The sequence below is a fragment of the Pholcus phalangioides genome, unplaced genomic scaffold (assembly GCF_987345545.1).
Source record: "Pholcus phalangioides strain wild (caught in Gottingen) unplaced genomic scaffold, Ppha-v1.0 ptg000010l_1, whole genome shotgun sequence".
Taxonomy (NCBI): Eukaryota; Metazoa; Arthropoda; class Arachnida; order Araneae; family Pholcidae; genus Pholcus; species Pholcus phalangioides.
In genome coordinates this window covers 1,076,210-1,096,037 of record NW_028301603.1, presented here as the reverse complement: position 1 = coordinate 1,096,037, position 19,828 = coordinate 1,076,210, and the positions used below count along the sequence as shown (strand labels likewise).

Sequence of the window (19,828 nt, the reverse complement as noted above, 5' to 3'; positions counted from 1 at the left end):
CAAATGTGGCGCTGGGGGTTATCTGATGTGGCCTGCTCCCCCAAACCTAATTTTTTAAAAATGAACTAAGCGACACATGTACCGATCACTTAAGTGGCCCCATTCCAAAGCAGTTGAGCGGCCCGCGGCACATTTTCCAATAGCTCGATTGCTCAAGTAGGCCCATGGCGCATTCGCAGATCACTTAAGTGACCCGTGACCAGGACCCGTCTTTAGAGTATCATGGGCCCCTGGGCCAATTGTTTTTTTGGAGGCTCTACCTGGTAAATCCTAGAAAATTTCAACCGGATCTCATTTTTATGAGGCCCCCTCTTCTCTTGAGGCCCCCGGGCCGTGCCCGAGTGGGCCCCATGCGCTAAAATGGCACTGTCCGTGACACAGTTCCAGAACACCTAAGCGATCCGTGGCACATTTAGTTGGAGTGACATGTGGGCACAGTTTTAAAGCCACTAATAAGTCAGAAAGGGGTACAATTGGTCGTAGAATAGAGAGCATTCGGATTCGATGGAACAATTGGTACTGGTTTCTTGTGAGGTCGGCACAAGTCCAAAGACTATCGAAACCTCTTTACAGGAGTAAAATAGAGGGCTATTATTATTTGACTATTTGTTTCAATAGGTAAATGTTGCTTATTCCCACATCTACATCCACCGATGCAATGTTTACTGATAATAAGTAGCATCCAGTGCGGTTCCACATTACACAAGTTCCCCGCGGCTCTGCCCCTTATTACTTAAGAGTGATTCGCGGCATAATTACTGATCATTTGAGTGATGCGTGGCGCAGTTCCATAGCGCTTGAAAGACTCTGACACATTTTCAGATCACTTGAAGAATCTGTGGGACATTTGGAGATCATTAAAATGGCCCTATAGAGAACTCATCAATAAGAATGTTGGTTCAGGTGCCCACAAACTATAGAAATGTTTCTGCCGTTTTTTTGGAGCACCGAATAAGATGCCATTAAGAATATTTCATATCTTCATAAAGGGTGGTTGATGACGTGAGCATCATCCAAACAGCTCCCCCCCCCCGTCATCAAATCCGAAATCCCCCAGAGCGATGCCGACGTAATACTTGAACGACTCCAAATGACTATGTGTAATGCGCCGTCTTTGCGGGAGCATAGTCAAAATATCAAAGTATAGTATTCGCAACACCCAAAAACGACGTGGCACACCGCTTTGAAATGACTTGCTTCATATAAAAAAAAAAACTTGAAAAAATTCTCGAAGTGAGATCAACAGTTCCTCCATTTCACCGCTAGAGGCGCGCTGTTCGTCTAAATTTTTCTGTCACCAACAACATCGTTGCTTAGCAACCATGTTGAAAAAGAAACATTGTTGCAACAACAATGCTCTTCAGATGGCCTTGAGCAAGGTCACCGTTCAACAATATTATATGACCTTGAACTTGCTTTGTTTACATTATGACAACGATTTTCTAAAAAAAAATTTCCCACGCCAATTATTTTTTTCAACAATGCAATAATCCAAATATAGATTTTGAGATATAGAATGGGCGTGAGATAAAACCCTTGATATCTCTTGAACGGAAACAGAACAAAACTCAGATTAAATTTAACAAACTATTGTTTTACCAGATGACGCCCTCTAGCAACAAATTTAAGAACTTTTAATATTTTATTTCGATTCTCTCTTAAAAGTCAAACGAAATATACGAGGAGATTTCAGACTATAGTATATGCAGAGTGGGGGAACAGCGAAAATAAGTCATGCTGAGCGGGAAAACGTTCTAAGTGGAAACGAAACGTTATAAGCGAGCATGGGCTGTTGGGAGAAGTGATTTTACAAGTTGCTATAAATTGGCCCGCATTTTATCCGTCCCGACTTTTTTGCCAAAATTTCCCAGGTTTTTAGTCGAAGTTTTTTTGAATTTGTAATTTAATCAAAAAAGTTGATACAGGTAATTTTCAACGGAGTGATTGAATGTAATATCGTATAGACGTTCCGAAAATTTCATGATTTATCGAATTTCTCTTGGTGGGGGGAGCTGGGTGATAAGCGCCTCATAGATTCGCTCTTGTAAGCGAGGTTCACTGTATTTATAGTCATAATTACCATAATATCTACAAATTACGCAAGTTATCTTCATCACCGATTTTAGGAAGGGTTATAATTTAAAGCAAGGGGCCATTCAAGTATTACGTAAGCAGATTTTCAGGTATTTTCGCCCCCTCCCCCCCCCCCGTCAGCAGCTTAGAATATTTCATAGCTTCAAAAAGGGGTGGTTGATGACGTAAGCAACCTTCAAAGCCCCACCCCCCCGTCATCAAAAGTCAGCAAATCCGAAACCCCCTTTCCCCCTCCCGATGCTGACGTAATACTTAAATGAACCCTAAGCTTCGTTGGAAGGAAGAGGGCTTTCAAATCAAAAAATTCAAGAACGGATTTGCGAAATGTACCGTATATGTAGTGTCGTCTTAATGCACGGCCCGGGGACATCACAAAAATGAGATCTGGTTGAAATTTTGGAGAATTCGCCTGGTAAAGGGCCTGAGAAAAATCACTTGGCCCGGGGGCTCATGATGCCCTTAAGACATCCCTGCGTATACGTGCCATATTATCAATCCAACAATAATTAATACGGAACAACGACTAAAATTGTGTCGTTATATCCGAGGTCTTTCCGTTTTCAATGACGTTACAAGCAAGGGGTTCGTTAACATTATAAGAGTACGTTAAGAGTATTCTCTAGGGCAGTGGTTCTCAACCTTTTCGAGCCCACGGCCCGGTTTCATTCACTATTGTGAGTCGAAGGCCCAGTCAAATGCATGACAAACGGAAAATTAATAAGGAAAAATGAAACGCTATTCACTCGCGGTCCGGTTTCAATGAGATCAGGGCCCGGTACTGGGCCGTGGCCCGGCGGCTGAGAAACACTGCTCTAGGGGAATTTGTCAGAACCACGAATTATTGGCGTTTCGCAACCGAGGTGTCGTTATAACCGAATTCAAGTGTATGTGTAAGAAAGGGCGGGGGGGAACACAATTAGGGGAGGGGGAATTCCTAAAAAAAAAAAAAAAATCACACCAGATATGTTTTTTCCCCAAAACGGAACAAAAAACCAGAAAAATAATAAAAAGGATGTTGCCAGCCAGCGCCTCTTTCCGTCGTCCGCCGCCGCCCCCTATTTACGCTGGGTGACTCCATTCAATCCGCAATGGGAGCTAAACGTGTCGCGTGGGGTTAGAGAGGTAGTAGTTCGGGATGGGACACAAAACTCATACGTGCACGCCAACAGCGGCAAAAATAGAAGAGGGAAAGCAAAAAAAAAAAAAAAAAACGCAGGAAAAATTAAATAAATAGAAAAGAAAATCGGTCGCCAAGGAAACGGTTGTCGCCAAGTCATGTGTGGTCTTGATGGAGGGAAAATGAAGGCAAAATAGTCAGTGGTCGTCCTCATCTCAACCCCAGCAGAAGCGAATTTGAGCGGCTTTTCACCGCTACATGGCATTTCGTGTGTATTATTATTATACGAGTGTTGCGGTTGGATCCTCTCAAGGACGACCCTTTCTTTTCCTTAATTTCGATTGATCTAAATCTGACACATTCCTCAATAATTCTCGAGAAACTGCACTATAGATGGCAACACATTTCAAACAAAAATTGAACGCTTTATATGGGTGCGGGCCATTCTCGAGAAATTGGACGAAAAAATTATAAAAAAAAAATGATCCAAAAAATTCTTAGGAACCCGCTTGACAATCAAAATACAGTAATACACCCCGGCTAATAAATTTGTCGGTTAAGGGGCCGTTCAAGTATTGCGTCAGCAAAAATTTAGAAATTTTGAAAAATACCTTCTATATTCTATTTCTGTTAATTTCAATGCCATTTGAAAGCTAAGAACTCGAAATTTCTTTTTAAGAACTTCATTGCGACCCACCCTCTAAGCCAGCGGTTCTCAACCGGTGCTCCGCGGAGCCCCCTTAGAAAACAGTAATTTTTGAAGAAAAAAAATAATTATAATTACTTTAGAATAATAAAAATAAATCAGTAATTTTGCTGAATAAGTAAAAAATAGGTCTACGGGGCTCCGCCATAGAAATCATGAGCCAAAAAAGGTTTAGAACCGCTGCTGCCATATATGATAAACCCTTTTCCCGTGAACCAAATGTGGCCTGCCCCACCCCCAAACCTAATTTTGTAAAAATGAATTAAGTGGGTGCACTTTTACAGATCTCTTAAATGACCCGTAGCACAATTCCAGAGCATTTAAGCGGTCCGTGGCCCATTCACAGATCACTTGACTGTGGTCGGCTGAAGTTGGTTTTCTGTGGTTTCCAACTTCAAGGCGATCGATCAACTTCATGCGAGCCGATCTCCCCGTTAAAAAGTCCCGCCACAGAGAGCAACAGGCCTACAACAATACAATTATTCAATCATTGCACTTCACTTCGTAGTTAGAAACACACACACATTCCAACAGGTACCAATTCGTTAGAAATTCCGTAGAGGAATATGGATGAGGTTCAGATAAGACCGCTTGACTTCGCGACACAGTTCCAGATTACTTAAGTGATCCCAGTGCCGTCTTAATGCATGGGCCTACCCGGGCGCCTCAAGAGAAGAGGGGCCTCAGTAAAATCACTTGACCCGGGGGCCCCCATGATGCTGTTAGGGGATCACTTGAGTGATGCGTGGCACAGTTCCGAGCGACCCGGACTCATTTCCAGATAACTTGGACCCACGAAACATTTAGAGATCACTAAAAACCCTCTATAAGGTACTTATCAATAGGTAGAATGCTAGTTCAGGTCCACAAACTAACGAAAAGTTTTCTCGTTTTTGACGCACTGAGTAAGATGGCATTAAGAATATTTTTCATATTTTTATAAAGGGGTGGTTGATGACGTAAGCATTATTCAAAAAACTTCTTTCTACTATTATTCAAGTAGACTGTCGAATTATAGTAGACTAAAGCTAATGTTGATTGTGCACATCAGGCATCTTCAACCCGTTACTCACGAGCACCACAGTGCTCCCTGAAGTACCCAGAGTGCGCAATGCTCTGCCGGATTTCGTGCTCGCGAGCACTTGTTCAACGTTCCAATTAAGCATTTTTAACAAAAATTACATTCAAGGATTAAAATTATACTGATTTTATGCATTCGTATGTCAAACTTGCCGTAAAGGTGCTCTTCTTGTGATGATGGGTACAGACAGTGCTCGCTACTGGAAAAAGGTTGAAGACCGCTGGTGTAAAATAAAATATATCCGCAGTGTCTCGTCTTCGTATAAATTCTCTTTTATCTAATTTTGAAGCTGTCCATTTTAGCGCCTTCTGTCAGTTTTTGTCTTTTTTCTTTTACTTGATGTTTTGAAAAACTTATCTTCAAATTTTGGGCAGTTTCTGGAAACGATTAAACGATTTTCCATAGGTTTGTCGCGTTTCGCCTTACGAAGATTCCGGCTAACGAACATGATTTCCGGAACGGGTTATCTTCGTTAGTCAAGGTGTCACTGTATTATCAGCAGTGAAGTTTGTTTGAAATTGATGGTGGAAAAAAAATAATTTGAGTTCAACCATGTTTTATAATTTGGCAAATCCAGAGTGACATGTTGCATGTTTCAGCAAGTAACTTGATATTTATGCTTGACACTCGCGACGTGTTCCACCTGTTTTGGTAGTTCATTTTCAACTTGGACAAGCATTGATACTCTGTCTGGTCTGAGCAATTTTTTTGGCAATCACATTTTTATTTCTTTTCCATTTGAGTTTCTCGCTCCTTTTCCTGGGGGACATGGCATTTCTGATTTATTTCTGTTTTGCTGGAGCAAGAGATGCACTTCTGAAAGTAATCTTCATCACATGAAGCATTACTGCAGCTTGATGTTAAGTTGATAGATCTGGATTTTTCCCAATTTTTATCCCTTTTAACTTATGATCTCAAACCTTTTTTCTGCTTACCTATGGGGTTCTCTTAACTCTTATGGGCTAAAACCCAAACTTGATTCTCAGGGGCTTCCAAATCCACTAACAGCTAGGGATGCTAGATAGGAGAAGGACATCTAATAAAAAGGGATCTAATAAAAACACTCGCTCGCGTTTTTTTTTTTTTTTAAATAAATCTTATTTGTGAAGTAATTTCCAACTCTAATATACTTAAAAAAAAAGTTCTAGTGTAATGGCTATACGCTTCTCAACCTTTTCAACACAAATTTGATCAGTTCCAGTCTTACAACACCAGTTAACCACCTGTGTTTTTAAATGTCACAAATGCAAAAAAAAGTGGGAGAAAATTTTTAATTTGACTATAAACAACTAATAAAAAAATATTTATAATTATAAATAAAGATGAAATATTAAAATAAGAAATAATTAAGAAATGAAATTTGTTCAAGTGATTTTCGAAAATTATTATAGAGTTGTGACATATCAGGGACAGGAATATTAATAAAAAGTTCAATGGCAAATGCAGTCACCCCCCCCCCCAATCACATACAGACGATTCCAGCACCCAATATGTTTGAGAAGGGTATCAAATTATGTGGGAGAACAATTCCATTGATATTTTACAACATTAGTATAGTTTGTATATTGACAACTGATGAAAGACCAATATTAATAAAGCTTCTTGAATAAATCACAATAATGAAAATTATATTTAATATAAACAGTGCCAGCTATACCACCAGGCGCTGCCCAGTTTTCTTCAGTTACTGGGAGGATTCAAAAAGTGACAAACTATCGCAAAGGAATAAACTGTTATACATAACGCTGGCAGCATTAAAGAAATGACAAATCGTTGTGAAGGCATATAAATGTCTGAAACACATTGTTTTAGAACCACAGTAAACGTTCATCGTTGAGGCCCAGGAACCATTGTTGCCCAGCAGTTTTTTTTTTTGCCCATTTCGGGCATTTGTCTAGCTCTGACAAATTTTTTTAAAGTAGCCTATCATTCAAGCTGGGGGCTCATTTGGTATACATGCAAAATTTGATGATCAGTCTAAAATTGTAGATTTGTATAGAGAGCATACACACACAAAAATTAATTTTATATACATAGATTACAATAATCATAATACCTAAGATTTTTCACTTTTCATCAGGAAAGTTAGCACCCTCTACTGACTCAACAGAACAAAAATGAAATAATTAAATGCATCTATTAAAGATAACTTGAATACTTGGAGGCCAGTACCTACTCTTGTAGGTATTTATCTTAACCTAGTAACCTATTTTCCATTAATTCCAAATGTTTCATTCAATAAAAACATTATGTATAGTTGTTTATGTGTATCAACAGTTGATTTGAGAAGCAAATATTCATCAAATCGGTGGAAAAGTCGTGGAAATTATCATATTTTGTCAAAAATTTCAAGCTACTAAGCTATATATGCTCGCAAATTGAAGTATTTTTAGCCAATAGGCCTATACTTCCCTTGTAATTTGAATTACTTATGAACTGGCATGGCTCGATTTCCGCACGAGCAACAGGTGCAATCACCCAGGGCCCATCATTAGCAATTATTATTGAATACTGATTTCCACAAATCAAGTGGCTTTTATTTTTCTACTGCTGCTTGAACGCTTCTAAGTTTGATTGGCTGATGTGTCAAAATATTTTGGATAACGCTTTAGTACTGCAGTCTAATGGTCTTTATACTCAGTGGCAATTATTTCAGCAACATGTGATGGGAATGGACAAACAAATCTGCAACAAATGTTTCCAAGTGTATAACTGCATAACATATCCCACAAACTTAGCTCATGTTGCTCCTTTGTATCGGTCATTAATATAATTTATACAACATGTAGAGACAGTTTCACACTGTACGAAAAATTGGCAGAGAAATTAAGGCAAGAACCAAAATTACATGAAAATCTTGGAATAAAGAAAACATTGAATAACCCCAGAAATACCAAATGCAATTGACTACTTGAGAACAATGTTTCAATACGTCATTGTTTTCTGCGATTCCTGAGAATTTCACATCTTTGTGACTGCAAATTGAAACAGCAAGAAACATGGGCGGAAAACTCATCGCCAACAATTGCACTGCCATGCAATTTCACCAATAGGAAAATAAATCGAGAAATAAATAAGAAAATATTTTATATATAAAGATTACAATAATAGATGAATAAATGAGCAAATCAGTGAGCAAGCCACTCATATGGTTACTCATTTGGTCACTACCACTTATTTGGTGACTGACTCTCTTAATCGTTCACTCACTCTTTCACTCATACAGCCACTGGTTTGTTCCGCCACTCACTCGGTCATGCATCCATTCACTGTTTCACTCATAGGGTCACTCACTCACTAGCTCATTCACAGACTCATTTCCTTACTCACTCGCGCGCTCACACATTCGCTCACTCACTCAATGGTGACAAACTGTTGTCAGTGAATTGTTTCTCGATTAATTTTTGCAGTGGTGAATTTTCCGAAGCAAGAAAGCGTGAATGTTTAAATCAACATAAAATCTTTAAATCTATAAGAAGATTCTACATATCTGCAAAATATTCTATAATTTTATCTCGCAGACACAAGATATAATTTTTAGAATTTTTTTAACATCACACATATCAAACTTTTCTGGAGAAAGATCATTATCCTTATTAACTCTTACAGTGCACCGTCATCAACATGATTATGGGCACAGCAGTCTACTCAGTAATCATGACAATTTGAATTATGTTCCTCATTTAAGACGAAATTCTTAAAATGATGTATAGATGGCCTATATACATATTCTAGTTTTTGTTATTATTTCTCTATTCTCTGACATGTTTGCTTGTACTGAACGGGCTAGGTGTACATAATGGTGCAGAGTGGTAGTGTCTGCCTCCAATCAATAGGTCTATGATTATGGGTACGAACCGAAATTTTGTATTTGTACCACCTTTTTTTCTATTGTATCAAAGTTGTAGCATCTCAGTTTCAGCGGCATCTACAGTCGATCCTGCTTACAACACGTTCCCACTTGAAATATTTTCCCGCTTTGTACGATTTATTTCTGTGGTCCAAACTGCAATTAAAATTTCCCGTTTAAACCATTTTTACCGCTTATGTTTTTCATAATGGGTTTTTGAAAAATGTTGTAACCAGAACCCACTGCATCTTTTGTGAATAAAAACTTTAGAAAGACTGGAAATATTTTTTTGCTCCCGCAGTGAGAGAAGCATTTCTCCAACTATTCCTGCCAGGGCAAGCTCGAATTTCAGCATCCCCCTCCGTAATGTTGAAGGAGAGGTTAGCACTAGAACTACGGAGCTGTAATTTTTACACTATGAATGCATTTGTTAGGAAATAAAATTGCTATTTTTTTTTTCTCTTTTAAAAATAGAGTATAGAATAGACCATACTTTGTTACATTTCAGGCATAAGCAAACATACAGGGCGTTTCAAAAAAGATGGACTAATTTCTAAGATGCAGTAGAATTCTTTCAAATGATCTATGTTTTTACATGTATATAACACAACTCTATTTTGACATCTATTATTCTTATGGCACTTGGTTTAATCTAAAAAGCATTTACAGCAGTATCACAAATTTTTGCAATAGCAGTTGAAAAGACCGCTCTGGTAGTTCGAGTGTTAAAGGGTGAAATTTGTGCCATTCTCTGTTGTAGCACCAGAACCACCTGCTCTTCCCTTAGTTTCTGCCCTGACTCCTGCAGCCAATGGGATAATAAAAAAAGGATAAAATAATTGTTTTTCACTAATCTTGTAAGAGAAAAAAGCGACATCTTTTGCTTTATCGTGTACTGATCATGAGGTAACTCAAAAATGAGCTTTTGATATTATCAATGATTTCGGCAATATGAGAGTGGGAAAAAAGTAATGAACAATTCATACCAAATATTCATTCAAATTGATTGTGTCCATTTCATAATATTGTCACAAATAAAATGTATTTTCTGAATCTTTGACCATAGCTGAGGAAAGAGGGGAGCTCAATACTTTCTTTGTTCAGGGCTTACACTCATACCAATGTATCAAATTGAAAGTCGATTTGGGACAAGGGAGCATTCGTTTATCTTCACGTATATTCTGTGAACCAAAAGAATTAAGGGAATGAACTAGTTCTGAGACACGGGACAATAGATGGCAAAAATAAAAAGAATGCAAACACCTATTTATAACAAGGCTTGCCAAATCAAGAAAAAAAAATTTTGGTGGCAACAAAATACTTTAGGAGCCAAGCGTATTTCTTTTGCTCGAGTTAGTGATCACACAGAAAATTTTAGTTGTCAATATCATTTTTTAATCGCCACGGCAACCTGGCTCCTGGGATTTGCAAGCCTTGACTTATATGATATCCTAATGCAGTTGTTTACAACCAGAAGCCATATGACCCCCTTGCAGTCCTGGAATATTTTAGGGGGCCAATGGGTGAAAATCACATTAAATGGGAAACAATAGATAAAGCGGGCCAGGAAGAGCTGCAAAAAAATTAGTGCTTTTAAGTATACTGAGATGGGAGAAAATTTTACCACTTCCAGAATCCAGCAGAGTTTTCCATAGAACAAGGGGCATCCTAATTACATGCCCATGTAAGCATGGCCTCATATCCGTTGGGAGATCTACATGATGAGATTAGGTGCTATATGGTTTTTGAATGGAAATACAGTAGACTCTCGCTAATCAGCACATATCAGACCAGGGTGTGTCAGATTATCCAAATCGCTGGAATATTGGAAGTCGATTAAAAAAGCCCATTTAAATAATATAAAACTTCCTCCACACACACACAATGATATCTAGTGACATGTTTTCCTCTTCTATGCTCGAAGAAAAACCACCTTAGAACACCAGATTACTGGATAGCACAGCCACTACAATGGCCGGATTGTAGAGTCTACTACTTCATGTCAGGTTTCATTACAGGTACACTCAACATGTACCAATTTTTTAGAGGTTCCGCAGAGGAATATGGACAAAGTACATGTATGGTTTAGTAGTGTCCAGGTTAGGCGTTGACCCAGGGTGATATATCCGGAAGTTTGATTTATCGTGTAGGTTCATTGGATCGCACCATATTTACAAAGACAGACCTACTTTTTCCCCCCATTTAATTTGGCTCTAAGAAGAAATGATCACCCACAGCTCAGGGTTCCAGAGATCGATCGTATTTATGAAAATTTTTATAATTATTACATTCAATCCGATAAGTAGAAAGGATCTCAATCTGGAATGAAGGCCTCAGATAAAGACAGGGAGCCACAAGAACAGAATATTTCCCACTAGAGGGGGGGGGTTGAAAAAAGATTTAGAGGCACTGCTCTATAACAAATGAAACTTTTGCAGAGCACACTAAAACAGAATTGTCTCAGCTTTTAAGAACAAATGACCATTCAATGGAGCATATAAACATTCAAAACAAAACTGTTCAGTCACTACTACAATCATAGGTTCCAGAACCCGGATGCTGAGGCTATTTCAGCGCCCCCCCCCACTTTCAATAATTAATGAGCACAATACAACACACCTCTCCCTCTCCTACATATGGGCTTGAGTCCTCATGAATGGGAGGGACTACTGTCAGACCAGACAAGACCCTGGCTCTGTCCCTTCTGGGATACAAGCCCTTCACCCATGTGGGTTGGACCATGCTGGGAATATATGGGACTACTACTTAACCAAAAACACCAACTCCAACCATATTGCTATATTGCAGTTCACTGCCATTAATGATATGGGTTGGAAATGAAAATGCTGTCTATTGGTGGTCGCCTCAAGCTTGTTAGGGAAAATATATACCTGTCGGGCTTGAACCTGGGACTGTGAAAGCAACCTTCATGTGGTGGTAGACGAGCATCTTACCACTACGCAACTCGGGCCATACTGGGACTACTGGCAACATTCAGCCATACGCCAATATTTTCTCCCTGTGAGCACCTCTGACTAAAATTCATTTTCTTTGTAAACAATGCACTGAGACTTGTTGTAATAATGCACCCGTCTTTAAGACATGAAACAAAACAGAATATTAAAACTGAAGAATTATTTTTTAAAAAACGGTACTTACCACCACCATGAATGTAAGAACCCTGGTGGTTCCCCTAATGTTATGTTTTTCTCCCACCTTATCTGTAAAAGAAAAGTTGTATGGTATAAATATGGCATTCGTATAATAAACGTTCCTATAAAAATAGCATTTACATACATTATGCAGGGCGCATAGCTAACTGCTTGCAGTTATATTGAAATAAAAAAAATTAACTTCTTATATAGGGAAAACCTTGTCCTCAAAAACACGAAACGCAATTAGAAAATTATGACCCCGTCTCTCCTGAGGCCAACAGAAAAATTTTACGCTTCTAAGTGCAATACACTCAGTCAAACTTCGATTTAATGAATCTGAAGAAACCAACAAATTTTTTATTCATTGAATCAAATAAATCGCTAAAGCAGTGTCAAACTCATCACAACCATAAACACATTCGAAACGGCAAATTTTAAAAGCTACTTACTTTGCCAGGTTGCTGTTACAACTTATTTCTCACAACAGTTGTGAAAAAATATACAAATTTACGGAGCATATTACTTGCCATTCTTTGCTTGTCAACACAGAGCACAAGCTTGAAGTAACTATTTCTTTAGTGAAATCTAAACATGCGGACAGCACAATGTTTACTATATTTTTTGTGATCTCCAATTCAGGGCCATTTTTAAAGCACCCTGGCCCCACTAGGGCCAAGTAATTTTTCTGAGGCCCTACTGGCCAATTGTTGATAATTTCCACTCGTTCTCATTTTTGTGAGGCCCCCCTCTTCTCTTGAGATTCGCGGGTGGGCCAATGCGTTAAGACGACACTGTTCCAATTGTCCACTGAAATTTTCCACACACAAACTTTAAATGGCTGATCTCCTTTATTTAAAAAAGACACCGATTATTGCTCCCGCCATTTTTGTTTTTTTTTGGTCTCTTTAGAAAAGCTGAAGGTCAAATCTTCGAATTGTGATTTTGGGTGACGAGAAATAAGAAAAAAATTATATGATAGTTCGAAAATGATTTGTTATACAGAGGGTCTTATCCTCTTTTTTTCTACATATGTCTACGAGGAACATTGATGATCCACTCACTGGTGAACATACACTGATTCGATTGGACAATTACGCTGCACAATTTTTGATTTGAGAAATATTTTTGCGAGTGAGTGCAACACTTTTCATTTGAGAAATATTTTTTGTTAATGAATGCAAAATTTTCAGATTCGGAATGTTTTTTGTGAAATTTGGATTTTTTTTTACTTGCCAAATTCATGTATCTCTAATCATTTTGTTGCCCAGAATTTTTGAAAATAACCATTGCTGAAGTAGCCATTATTGCTGATAACTAGGGCTCGGATTTTTATGCCTTTGCATATTTCACTATTTTTACGTGATAGAGCATATTTTTAAAATTTCAAGACATGCTTGCTTATTTCATAATTTTCGATAGAAAGTAAATTTTTTTTCCCTCGCTATTCCAATCCCACTTTATATTGGTGCATGGGGGGAGATGGAGGAGGGCGGGTGCCGTGACTCCTAGGAGCGTCGCATCCTGCAGCAGGGCTCCTAGACTGAGTGAGGTCTTTAGTGGACTCCCAGCCAGATTTTTTTAGGGGCTCCTCCATATTGAATTAACAGTGAAAAGCAAAAAGCGATAAGAAGCATGTCCCAGGTTGGAGCACTGTCACGTCTACCCTTGTTTTTCAGAGCAAAAAAATACTAGCCTTTCAACGACACTAGTGTGTGTGGCTGTAAATAGATTAATCATCCGAATTGGTGTCTGTGATGATAACTCGTGGGAAAAATTAGCTAAAATTATAGTAAATAAGGGGGAATTTTCTAACGTTTGCTGGAAATTTTGACAGTTTTTGTCAAAGGATTTATTTTTTTTAATTTTGTGCTTTTCTAAAGCTAAATACACTACTTGGCTAGGTATTTTTAGCTACAGATGGCAGCACATTAATTCTGAATTTGGAGGGAAAAACTTACTCAAAAGGGAAATTTTTGAGGGAAGTTTCAGCTGGATTGAATTAGTAAAACTAAGAATTTTTCTTCATACAATAAGTAATGGTTCAAAATAGTTTCGACCTTATCAAGACTCATTATGATATTATTTTGCTAAAACTAATGTTATTTGAGGTAGGAAGAGAAAAAAAATTTAGGACATGCTTTTCGTTTTATAAAGGGCATATTTACAGTTTCTTAAGAACATAAATTTATATTTTATAGAACATTTTTTCTAGAAATTTTTAGAGCGTTAAAATTGTAGTCAGGGCCACAAGTGGGGGAAGCAGGCGGGTCTGGTACCCAAGCGCTGTACCAGGGCGCCGAATGCACTTTTACTGATTCTTCTCATGGAAAGGGGAGCCAAAATTCTGGTTTGCCACGGATGGCAAAGTATCTAGTTGCGGCCCCGATCATATAGTCCTACTGATAACATTAAGGGTGTCGATTATTGCTGGAGTATAGCTTTAGTTTTCTAAATTGGCTAAATTGAGGGTTTTTTTTTTTTTTCTTTGGTTATTGCTTTTTTTTTTATATACGCCTAATGCACAAAATTAAACAGTGAAAACATTTCCACTTTTGATACTTTTTTCCCATTAATATTCGCCATCTTTCAGATTGACAGATCAACATAAAGAGCAGTACAGGGGGAAAATATCAACAAGTTTTTCTGTTGACGTAGCTTACTGTGTGGCCGAAAGAATTTCAATATTTAACATCAGCATTTTAACATTTTAAATACATTAATCTTTTAATAAATATAATGCGATATTTCTTTAATAGAAGAAAATACAATTTCGCAATATCGGTCTCACATATTTGTATTATAATTAGGGATATGCAATTTTTGTATTTGTGAAATGGATAAAATAAATCCAAAATTTTCCATTTTTGATTAATAAATAAAAATATAATTGTTTTTTCTCACGTAATCTTGATAAAATTAACACTTTTTTGAAGCGGAAATCTGTAATAACTTTGTTTAGCACTAGAACTAATTCTGGAACTTTCAACGAAGCAGTTCTTTACAGGGCTGTAGTGTGGCTTCTCTGGGGGCCCCCCTCCCCCTCCTGAAAGGGTTATTATTATAGTGTGACAAGTGTGAATTCAATGAGCCCTCCCCCCAAAAATTAGGCTTGGGGCAGTGCCCTGATTGTCCCAGCATAGTTACTGCCCTAGTTCTTTCATACATGTGTACGACCTTGCAATTTAGCTTTTAAAAAAAGTTGTGTGTCATCAGTTTACTTCATTTTTGCGACTGAATGCAAAATTTTTAAATTAAGAAATATTTTTGAGGATGAATACAAAATTTTATTTCATTTTTTTTTTGCAAACGAATGCAAAATTCAAGCAAACTAATTATTTCTGCAAATAAATGCAAAATCTCTGATTTGAAATCTTATGTGTTTGGGAAATTTATATCTTGCATGAAAATTTGCAGAGTTCTGCCCTCAGGGGTATGTCAATGGCTCACAAAAGGCCAGGCAGGCTAATGTTTACATCTTGTGGAATGCGAGAATTTTTCACTGAGTCCTGCCCTCAGGGCAATTTGAACAGCTTACAGAAGGCCTGGCGGGCTAATCTTCCTGTTTTTTTTATACATTACAAATCTTATACTTTGTAAAGAAATCAACCAATAAAAAGTTTTGTCCATTATCCAAAAGCCAATAACATTTTTGTTCAATTATTTCTCAAAAAGACCCATCAAAAACAGTATTTGATCTCAATCAAATAATAATGGAGAGCAGCATTTAACTTTTTTCTTGGCTCATCTCTCTCATTCATATTTCCCTCCATAATCCAATCGAATATTTTGTATGAAAATTCGAATCGTGGCGAAAATAGACGATTATCGCCAACATAAACGCGCCAAACACGAAATAATGATAATAAAAAAAAAAAAAACCAATACGCATAATTATTAAATAGTAAAAAAAAAGTATTCCCACTTACCTCGGAAAGGAATGTCTGTGCGGCTTTTTGGGCCCCGACGTGCAACAAGTATTCGTACACGTATAGCGCCAGCCTTTTTTAGAGAGAGAGAGAAACAAACGTTTTAGAAAATAATAACCAACAAACACAAGAAAAACAAAATTTTATAACTTCATTTGCACATAAAACACGGGTCCGCCCATCAAAAACCATCAACGCGTCACCCCTTGTCATTCGCGTGGGAACGGTCTTGGCGCTTATTCCAGTGGTGGTGGTGGGAAAAGGAAAAAAAAATATATAGGAACAAAAAAAAAAACGGGCCCGAAACCGTCACTTGCTGAGTAGCGGCCCGAGCCCAACGAACACACGGTTTACTGAGGCAAAAAAAAAGGCATTCCGAGGCGAGTGAAAACGTGGCTCCTGCTGCTGCTGCTTTGCGCGATTCTTTTGTGTTTAGTTGCAAAAGTTATCTTTTCTTTTTGAAAAACTAGCACGAGATATAAACACGTTTCAAATAAACGCGCACGGCTGGCAGTGGGGGGAATAAAAGCGCTCCGAAAACAAACTCGTGAAACGGTTTTGCACACGTAACGGAAATAATTATTATTAATTTCGAATAATCACACCGATTTGGGCCACACCTCTTGAGTACAAAACTTTTCCAGATCGAGATAATGCTAGTTATTCCGATTATGCTTATTGTTACGTTGTAGAGCGAGGAAGGGTGGGTGCTGAACCTTTAGGGGAGTGCGGGCCACTTTATTGGTTTGATAGCGTGTAGCGGGGGGGGGGGGGGCATTTAAGGAGTCCGGAACTGCACCGGGTCCGCCATTTAAACTTTTTCCGGCGGGGGGGGGGGGGGAAAGAACAACATATCCACAATATATGTATACATATTTCACCCTTTTTGTCCATTTGCTTTTTTTTACGGCAAAAAATACTGACCCCCCCCCCCACCACAAAAAAAAAGACGGGCCTGAACAGCACCGCGGGCCGCTAGAGTGATTTGGGAGTGTACCGTGGGTCAACTGCGCCGCAGGTCATTCAAATGATCTTGGACAGTGCAGCGGGTCCCTTAATTGATCTGGAACTGCACTACACGTCACTTGCATAATCTGGAACTGTGCGGCAGGTCATTTAAGCAGGACCGCAGTTAGGTTCCTGGTCAGCACGGGGTAGGCTCGAATTTTGTCGCCCCCCCCCCCTAATGTTGGAATGGTTGAAGAGAGAATCCAGCACCCCCTCTGGTCCAGATCCGTCTTCCCACTAGTTGCGGCGCTGCATCCAATCACTCAAAATGATCTGGAAATGTACCGCTTAGTTAATATTTTTACAAAATTAGATTCGACGTCGCGGGCAACATCAGATGACTCCGCGGGCCATGGGATGAGTATGTATGTTTACAGAGTAAGCTGTCATTCGCTGCGTTATGCTCAGGCACATTGTCGTCTTAAACATGGTGCCTAAACGGGGTGGGGGCTCATGAAATTGAGATATAAATTTCGAGGCAGGGCATTTTTAGCACCGTTGAGGGGCGGGGGGGATCAGATAGGAAAAAAAAAATCCCTTCGCCCGGTGGCCCACGATGCTCTTAAGACGGCCCTGCTCAGGCATTTTGCGGCCCGTGTGGAAAAACAATTCAACTGCCCTCTTACAATTGTGCCCTCAAATACACTGATGGACACTCCAGCCCAGACCTCGGGGCAGAATTATCCTTGGGAGCTCTTGAAAGGGTTATTATTACAAACTAAGTAAATTTTTAAAAAGCCCCTGGGTGCCCTAGCCCACTTACGGGCCTGCCTTGGCACCTAAAATTCAAACTATTCACCAACTTTTTCAGAAGTAAGGAACTTACTTCGCATGCATTCGCAAACTTTTGTGCTTCGTGGCACCTTTTGGATCGAAATTGGAACATCAAATACATCGCGGCTGATCTTTTCGGCGGCGGCAACCTGAATTTGCCATAGACCCACTGACTGGGAATCGGGAGTTAATTATTACGTTCGACGTGGGTTTTCCTTCTGAAGTATCTCGCGATCTCCTTGAGTGCTGCGGCCTAACCTTTGGGAATCGCAGGCTTAATGTATGCATAGTCCGGTACTGTCAAAAACTTTAGTATGATTGAAGTGCACAAGAATCTTTAAACACTAATTTATTTCTCACTCAGACCCGCTTGCAACGAGTTGGCCAATATGGCAATATAACAGTAAAATTGCAACGTCACTATAAAAATCAAAATTTTTCCGCACAAAACAGATATGCTTTACCCATGGCCCAATTCACTTCGCCGACAGTAGCCCCGCGGCCCAAATGTGGCACGGAACCTCAAATTTAATTTTGCAAAAATGAACTCGGCGGCACAATTCCAGATCACATGTAGACCGTGCCACATTTAGATAACTCGAGCGACCCGCGGCATATTCACAGATGGCCCAAGTAACATGCGGCACAAGTGCAGAGCACTTGAACGGCCCGCGGCGCGGCTTCACATCACTCGATTTTCCCCACGGTGCAGTTCCACATCACTGAAGCGACCCAGACCACATTCCCAGATTACTTAAGCGGCCCGCTACACAGATCCAAAGAACTCAAGCGGCCCGCGATACGTTTTCGAACCAGCTAAGTGGCCCGCACTATCCTAAAGGTTAGGCACCCTTGTCATAAAGTCCACATTAGTTGTGTCGATGCAAAACGTGCTAAAATGCAATTAGGAATGCCAAAGATCCTGGGCGAGACGAAGAAAAAAAAATGGTATGATGTCACAAATATTGAGAAAAGGGATGTTTTCAAGGGATGGAGGAAACCCGGTAAGATATGATAAGATATGACAAAAAAAAAAAACTTTCGTGGACTTACTTTTCCCTAGCTTGCGCATCCGAAGGTACGGTGGAGCCTTTACCTTTGGCGTACATACTTTTACGGTATAATTTCTTATGTACTACTTATGTGTGTGTTACGTAAACACACGCACTTTGGTAGAGGGAACCGAAACCCCTTCTAAAATCCGCACATCACTGTAACAGTGGAGTTTCGTAACAACAATAACACAAAATTAAAAAAATAAAATAAAAATAAAAACAAACACACGCAGCACACACAACACAATACGAGGTTGTTGTTTTTTTTCTCTCAAGTCATTCAGAGGCACACGTACGTCACACACGACTCTCATCGGACGCGACTAACATTGATCCTGCTCGCAGCACGGACTGATACTCGACTGAAAGCACTACTCGCGAAGCGTTTTTTGCGCTCCGCGGGATACGACCCCATGACGTCACTCGGCTCTACGACCACCACTCCCTCTCTCCCTTCCCCCACCTCTTTTTTTTCCTCCTCCCCCGACGCATCCTCCGTCCCTGTGTATATTCTCCCTCCTTTCCCTCCCCTCTCTTCTTCACCCCCTTACCCACTCCTGCTCTCTCTCCCCCTCTCCCGCACGAGAAACACAACAGCTCATTGGTCGTGAAAGGTTGGCTGTTATATTTCGCGTCTCGCACTCCCCGTCACTTGAAAAAACAAGCAACATAAACTATTTTTTCGCACGATATCCGAATTAATCGCATCCCATCGATCCAAATTAATTATTTCATCGGTGAAAATCATATTTTTCGAGCCAGCTTTCTCGTAATTATTGTTTTAGTGTGGGTGTGCATCATTACCGAACGGGGGTGGCATACATACTTGGAGAACAGCGGGTGAGTCTACTACGCGGTAGGTAACAGCTGTTTCAACAACATAGAAGTTGTGAGGGGAGATGTTTCTTATTATAGGGAAAGGGAGCCGCAAAGGATTTGTTTCCCGAAATTTCACAACTTTTCGGCTTGTTTTTGCTAAAAAAAAATTTTGAACGTTTTATTTTTGGCGGTCATATTCTAAGCGCCCCCCCCCCCTTTGTATTGATATTGTTACTATGATAC

At 39.4% G+C, this 19,828-nt stretch overlaps 1 protein-coding gene across 5 annotated transcripts in view; it reads right to left on the bottom strand.

The window, feature by feature from the left end:
* The window catches only part of LOC149080729 (single-stranded DNA-binding protein 3-like), a 189,831-nt gene extending 170,700 nt beyond the window's left edge, over positions 1-19,131 (bottom strand). For 3 of the 5 annotated variants that reach the window (XM_089237414.1, XM_089237411.1, XM_089237413.1), the window contains exons 1-3: positions 18,765-19,131; positions 15,930-16,002; positions 12,008-12,069 (exon numbers count right to left, since the gene is read on the bottom strand). In XM_089237414.1, the coding sequence (XP_089093540.1) occupies positions 12,008-12,069; positions 15,930-16,002; positions 18,765-18,820 (191 nt within the window). In that variant the 5' untranslated portion in view covers positions 18,821-19,131. The remainder of the gene's footprint in view (positions 1-12,007; positions 12,070-15,929; positions 16,003-18,764) is intronic. The other 2 variants (XM_089237412.1, XM_089237415.1) reach the window with 2 other exon arrangements.
* Positions 19,132-19,828: the final 697 nt, after the last annotated feature.